Source organism: Heterodontus francisci, chromosome 1 (genome assembly GCF_036365525.1).
Source record: "Heterodontus francisci isolate sHetFra1 chromosome 1, sHetFra1.hap1, whole genome shotgun sequence".
Classification (NCBI taxonomy): domain Eukaryota; kingdom Metazoa; phylum Chordata; class Chondrichthyes; order Heterodontiformes; family Heterodontidae; genus Heterodontus; species Heterodontus francisci.
Genome location: NC_090371.1, coordinates 217,207,155 through 217,214,639, shown reverse-complemented (window position 1 = coordinate 217,214,639; position 7,485 = coordinate 217,207,155). Strand labels below are relative to the sequence as shown.

At 44.8% G+C, this 7,485-nt stretch overlaps 1 protein-coding gene across 1 annotated transcript in view; it reads right to left on the bottom strand.

The window, feature by feature from the left end:
• Positions 1–1,534: 1,534 nt before the first annotated feature.
• The window catches only part of frem3 (Fras1 related extracellular matrix 3), a 247,556-nt gene continuing 241,605 nt past the window's right edge, over positions 1,535–7,485 (bottom strand). The window contains exons 22-24 of the mRNA XM_068033444.1: positions 6,340–6,527; positions 6,087–6,233; positions 1,535–2,125 (exon numbers count right to left, since the gene is read on the bottom strand). Of these exons, the coding sequence (XP_067889545.1) occupies positions 1,589–2,125; positions 6,087–6,233; positions 6,340–6,527 (872 nt within the window). The 3' untranslated portion in view covers positions 1,535–1,588. The remainder of the gene's footprint in view (positions 2,126–6,086; positions 6,234–6,339; positions 6,528–7,485) is intronic.

The following is a 7,485-nucleotide window of genomic DNA, read 5'->3' as shown; positions in this document are numbered from 1 at the left end:
ACCCCTGACACCGAGAAGGCCTCGCCGCATTTTACCGGCAGTGGCCAGGCCTTGGTGCCCCCAGCACCCCGCATCCCCCTGCTGCTCGGTGGTGGGGCCTTCATTTTAATATTAAAATTAAGTTAAAGTCATGCAAATTAATTTATATTGTCCCGGCAGCCATCCATGCCGATATTCCGGCCACAACTCCCGTGCCTTCGGAACTCTGTTTGGAGTTACGAGGCGTGACACTGGTGGGGAGTGGGGGGAGCGGGGAAAACATTTGTATTGACTGAGGGGATGGTGGGAAGGGGTTGAAGGGCAAAGGAACAAAGCTCAGGGGGCAAAGTTGGTGATGGGAAGAAAAGTGTAAAATACATTAAATGGTCATTGAGGGGAGGGGTGAGGGGCTTTGATCAGTTAATTAAGTTTTAACTTTTAATTTACCCTTCATGTCCCTTTAAAAATTTAAATTGCTGGTAAGGGCTTGTAGCCCTTTAAAAATGGCACCGGCACCTGCGCAGTGGCACCAGACACCATTGCCGGTGACAGAGCGGCCGCCCCCTTTACGTCTGCCCCCTCCATATAAATAAGCCCCCGTGTGAAATATCGCGGGGGCTCAGCGGCGCACAAGTCGCACATGCGCCGCGCCATCTACAAAGGCGGCGAGCTTATAAAATTCAGCCCACAATGTTGAGTTCTATCAGAAAGAGAAAGGCTTGTTGAGCAAAATGGCCTCTTCCTAACCCTAAAAAATGTTAAATTCTCATGATTCCCATTGCTTTGCACCCTACAGGTACTAAATCAGGAGGTATATGGCATCACAAACATATATTTACAATAGTTAATGTTGATACACAAGAACCACACAACACAACTCTTCAAGCCTATCAGGGTGTGTTTTAAACTTCCTGTAAATTCTAACTAGCTTATTCTTATGTTCTCCCTCATCTCATCACTCCTGCATTTCATTACAATATACAATCCTAAACATTCACTGCTATCCCAATAAGAGGCATTAAAGTAAATGATTAAAAAAGATAAGCACAAAAATAAACTAAAATCTGCACATGTAATACAAGTATTACAATACATTTTAATAAACATAGGGCTGTATTAAGAACCAAAAAGAAACAGAAATCATTATAATCCCTTTAAAAGAGCACCAGGCTGCTAGCACAGATTGTGCCACACATTTCAAGGCATCAATTCAGTGACAAAAGGGATGGCATTCGGCCCCATCGATAACTGGGTACCATCAGCTTCAAACATCAGAAACCAACAGCAATGTGTATAAAAGGTCAGAGGGTACAATCTCACAGTGCCACATGCTATAAGAGGATGCTACCTTTCAAACATAAATAACTCATTCAAATTCAAAGCTTGTATATTTATTCCTTGCCGTTTGCAGTTGCCAGATGCACTTTGACAAGAGTTTTACAGTTTTCCCTCCTCAAGTCTCAACTCATGGCAAAAAAAATGAAACTGTCATTTCCCGTAGTTGCTCCAAGTGTTTATGCAAGGCACGGTGGAATAAGGCACTGAGATTTGTCTCTTTTTAAACCAGTCTTTGTACAAGACGCAGCCACAGTGACTGCTCTTGGCACTGTTAGACCTCTGAACTGTCGCTGTTGTAGCTTTGCCCCGTGGTCATTGTCTCATTGCTGCCGGCCCGTTTCTCCTTCGGTGACTGCTTCCCATTGCTAGTGCTGTTCCTGCGCTTCAACAACAGGAAGATTATGGCAGCCATGCAGGCTAAGAGCAACAGACCCCCAGCTCCACCTACCATGGGGAGGATGCTGCTGTCAGACTCCCTGCTGGTGGTGGGCAGAAGTGGCTTCTGGTACTGCTCACCACTCGGCAGGTAGTCCTTCTGGGCGATAATGATTTTATTGGCACGGTCCAGTGCTATGTGCTGGATATTAGTGCCTCTGCTATTCTCTGCTCCAATGTCCTGGACAAGATCTGGTTCCCGTGGTGCTGATCGGCGGCTGCGGCTGAATCCCAGGCTGTTGGAAAGGCTTCCCATGGAGGACACTGAATGGTGCAGAAACTCCAAGCTTCTCTTGCCAATTCCTCTGCTGGCATTCTCTTTGGAACGGACTGTGTAAATAACATGAATATACCACTCTCGGCCAGCAGTCACCTGGAAGAGGATGAGAAAAGCATGGTTTGATTGAGTAAAGCTCCTTTATTTGTTCTGTGAATTGAGTGAAGTTAGATGTATTATCACCATTTATAAAATATGTCATATGTCTTCGCTGAAGTCGAAAGTTCCACCCTGTCTTCCAATATTTTTTCCATCATGAACTCTACCAACTCATTTCATCTCTTGCAGCGAGCTTCTGCAATGATTCTCCTTGCTGCCTACAGACAAGTGAAATAAAACCCCGAGTCTCTATCTAATCTTAAATCAGCATTATTAATTCTTGACTGGTTGCTTTCCATGGTTTCAGCAGCTTATCAATCACTATGTTTCATGCACCAATCATCTCTGTCTATATCTACTCTCAGGTTCAGGTCAGATACTTTCCCAACTGTCTTTTAAAGAAGTTGATCAAGCAGCATTACTTGCTGGCAGTCTATTCCACATACTACACTGTTTTGTGAAAAATCCTCCCAATCTGTAGCTTCAATTTAGTTCTGTCAATTTTGTTACTTGTAAGCTGTATTTCAGCCTTCTCAGACCTGAATTACATCTCCCCTCCATGTTCTTTATTCTAGTGAGAACACATTTAGTTCTTTATCCTTTTCACTCTTTTCAGAATTGTCTTGGGAACATCAGTGTTCTGTTGAAGATTCTAAATCTAGAACAATTGTAAAACGCACATCTGAGCCACCTGAGGACTGATCCTTTGCCGTATTACTGCCATGTGACAGACTTAGACGAAACTGCCTAATGTCACGTCAAGTGCTTTATCTAGATTAGGAAACTTTGAGTGGATCTTTTCAGCAAATGGTCAATAATCACCAAGACCTTTAACCTCCTTTACGAATGGGCAGTCCATTACCTTAGACATCAAATTAACAGGTTTATAAATCACCTACATGAACCTAAAACAGTGGAGTACTGCACAGATGTACTAAGGTGGGTTTTATGATTGTTCTGGACTTGTTACTGCAAATTATTTATCAATCACTGCTGCATTGATCAAGATATTTTTGCATCAGGAAATATAATATTTTAAATGCTATATTTTCTTCTGTGAGTGAGACTCTGTTATACGATTTATATTTTGCCCTCTTCCCCTTTGTAATTTCCAAAGTCTCCACTAATCCTACTGTGAAACTGATCACTTGAGAGCACTTGGATGACACCTTCACTATTCTGCATCTCTCTGCACAGTGACTCAGTACGCTGAATTTTAACCTGAAACAATGGTCAGCTTTGGGGTCAGGTTGGGAGTTGACGCCTGAAAAATCTGTTTCCTGACCCAAACCCACCTTCAACCCACCCATTTCTGGCTTTAACTGAAGCTGGAAGTTGGGTGGGCAGCCAATCTACTCCAAGGAGGTGGGTTGGAACTTTAAATATGATAATGAGGCTGCAAGTTTCATCGTCATTCAGGTTTTCAACCTTAACACTGGTCGGCCGGGTTTCCCAAGTGGAAACTCAGGAACTCGAGACAAGGACTTGTTGCCTTCAGGCAGTAAATGCCTTTGCACTTACCTCCTGGATCCAGGTGCCTACCTGAAAAGCTTCCATGATTCGGCCCCCCCCACCAACTTTCCACCGAAGCCTCTGGTTCCACCACGAGAACTCCAATTTCTTTCCCTGACCACCAAGCCCCGATCACCCACCCAACACGAGGCCTCCGAACCCCCAGTCCCCTGCTGAGGCTTTGATTCACCCAATCACAAGGCCTCAGACCTTCCTGACTCAGGCCCCCAAATTATCCATCGGGATCAGCAGCCCACCTGATTGACACCCCCCTACCCTTCCTATTGACCTACTCCTGATAAACCCCCTCCTATCCACCAAATTGATGCCACCTTCCCCCCAATCAACAGCCCCTCCCTTCCCGCTGACTCCCAACTCGACTGGAGGGCCAGCCTGCCAATCAGGCCAGCCGAGGGCAGGGAACCAATCTGTGATGCCACTGACATGCTGTTAGAATTAAAACTTCACAGCAATTTGGCCTCCTCCTGAGGTCTCCAGCATCACAGATGCCAGTCATCAGCTAATCTGATTCATTCCAGGTGATATCAAGAAACGGCTGAAGGCACTGGATACTGCAAAGGCTATGAGCCCTGACAACATTCCAGCAATTGTACTGAAGACTTGTGCTTCAGAACTAGCCGTGCCCAAAGCCAAGCTGTTCCAGTACAGCAACAATACTGGCATCTACCCGGCAATGTGGAAAATTGCCCAAGTATGTCCTGTACACAAAAAGCAGGACAAATCCAACCCGGCCAATTATCGCCCCATCAGGCTCTACTCTCGATCATCAGCAAAGTGTTGGAAGGTGTCATCAACAGTGCTATCAAGCGGCACTTGCTCACCTGTTCGGTGATGCTCAGTTTGGGTTCTGCCAGGCCACTCAGCTCATTACAGCCTTTGTCCAAACATGAACAAAAGAGCTGAATTCCAGAGGTGAGGTGAGAGTGACTGCTTTGACATCAAGGAACCATTTGACTGAGTATGGCATAAAGGAGCCCGAGAAAAGCTGGAGTCAGGGGGAAAACTCTTTACTGTTTGGAGTCATAGCTAGCATAAAGGAAGATGGTTGTGGTTGTTGGAGGTCATTCATCTCAGCTCCAGGACATCACTGCAGGAGTTCCTCAGGGTAGTGTCCTAGGTCCAATCATCTTCAGCTGCTTCATCAATGACCTTCCCTCCATCATAAGGTCAGATGTTTGCTGATGACTGCACAATGTTCAGCACCATTCGCAACTCCTCAGATAATGAAGCAGCCCATGTCCATATGCAGCAAAACCTGGACAACATCCAGGCTTGGGCTGATAAGTGGCAAGTAACATTCGCGCCATACAAGTGCCAGGTAATGACCAGCTCAAACAAGAAAGAATCTAACCATCTCCCCTTAATGTTCAATAGCATTACCATCGCTGTATTCCCCCACTATCAACATCCAGGGGATTACCATTGACCAGAAACTAAACTGGAGTAGCCACATAAATACTGTGGCTACAAGAGCAGCTCAAGGCTGAAAATTCTGCAGCGAGTAACTCACCACCTGACTCCAAAATGCCTGTCCACCATCTACAGGGCAACAGTCAGGAGTGTGATGGAATACTCACCACTTGCCTGAATAGGTTCAGCTCCAACAACACTCAAGAAGCTCAACACCATCCAGGACATAGCAGCCTATTTGATTGGCACCCCATCCACTACCTTCAACATTCACTACCCTCACCACTGACGCACAGTGGCAGCAGTGTGTACCATCTACAAGATGCACTACAGCAACTCACCAAGGCTCCTTCCACAGCGCCTTCCAAACCCGTGTCCTCTACTTGTATGGCGCGAATGTTACTAGGAGTACAAGGGCAGCAGATGCATGGGAACACCTCCACCTGCACGTTCCCCTCGAAGCCACACACCACCCTGACCTGGAACTATATCACCATTTCTTCACTGTTGCTGGGTCAAAATCCTGGAACCCCCTTCCTAACAGCACTGTGGGTGTACCTACACCCCAAGGACTGCAGCGGTTCAAGAAGGTTCAAGCTCACCACCACCTTCTCAAGTGCAATTAGGGATGGGCAATAAATGCTGGCCTAGCCAGTGATGCCCACATCCCATGAGAAAATGAAAAAAAATTCTGAATTGCAGCTCTCTGTGGACGTATGTAAAAACTTCCCCCAGTGTGTGTCGGGGGATTGTAGGAGCAAAGTTGCACTCCTCCATGCCACAGCACTGCACATCATTAATTCTAACATGTTGCATCACCACAAAGTTCTTTCAATTGTCACATTTTAAGGGATACAATAGAGGAACTTGAGAGGATAATTTCTCTTTGGATAAGTTGCAATAACTTGCCAAAATAAACCTTTACAAATTACCCAACCCCTCATTCCAAACAAGTGGCATTCAACAGCATAAAAGTAAACAATAGCCCATGCAGGGACTAATGTCAGACACTAACCTGGAAAAGCGGAGCAGAAGCAAAGCTGAAACCATCAGACCCTGGCTGCTTCACAAGTGGTAATGCATCTGGCACATCAATAGCCAACCTGGCATCAAAGGGAACATTACCAAAGACTGGAGCTTGGGACTCAGGCTGAGCTTTGTCCTGAGGAGAGAAGAATAATTTATGTTGATGCATGGCTAACTTGTGAATAAGTAACTTGAATTATGTTTCCATTCTTTTTGGCCATTGCTGACAGAATCCAACATACCAAAATCTTAAACCTGTACAATAAAGATAAGGAATCAGCCAGGCAACCAAATTCATGATTTGTTGGACTGTATTTGGGAACGTATCCATCTGCACCAGTACATAGGAAAACCTTCTCAATGTTGCAGATGAAAGAATCACCCAAGTTCTGGACTGGGTCCACCATAACACGTCCATAGATGATAGAACCTGAATAGAAAGGTCACAGTCGACATTAGGTTGAAAATATCTGTAGCTGTTTACAATACACAAGGAGTCCATTCAGCCCATTGCCCCATGCCAGCTTTTTGTTAAAGCAATCCAATCTAATCCCACTGCCCCACTCTCTCCTCTGAGCACTGCATCTCATTTCTGAGATTATCCTTTACACAGGGTTGCACAAGGACCATTGCCTCTTTTAGAAAAGAAGTTCAAAATAAGAGTTGAAGCCAAGATAGATGCACATATAAATATATCTATAGCTTTAATGTTCATTCTATAATGGGTGTCCAAAACTGCACACAGTGCTCTAACTGTGGCCTAACCCGTGTCTTGTACAATTTTATCCCAACCCCGCTGCTCAGTTGCATGAAAATTCTAAGACATCTTTTACATTGGAGGAGGAAAAAGAGAGAGAACATCAGACAATACAGGCTATAGAAAAATATATATCTTCAGGGGAATGTCTGTAAAAACCCCAGTTTGCAGAATATTTTACAAACCACCAGTTAGAGCTCACTTTGGTTGTGCCAGGTCTGTTCTGTGAAATTTGAATGCTAACCATTTTCTGGGTTAAATCCATCTCCTCCCATCCCCAGAAAAAAAAGATCCAGTCCATACTGTTGGGTGCCTATGGGATGCTGAGGAACAGAACATGCAGTCGATGATATTGAAGCTTTGAGCCCCTTTCAATATGAAGATGGATGTAGATTCAAATCTCTGCAATCTGGCATCTCACACCAGTCACCTAATTAGCCAGCTGCAGTGTTATGATTTAGAATGGATGTGATTAGGGTTCCATTGTAACATGTTAGTTGCAGCACTGTAGAACAGTGGTTCAGATATATTCCTGGATTCTCTGTAACTCAGTGTCGATCCTTTTTAGGTGAGATAACACTCTTCCATCTTTCGATAGCTTTTCCCAATCCTGGCCTGCCTGCATTACAGG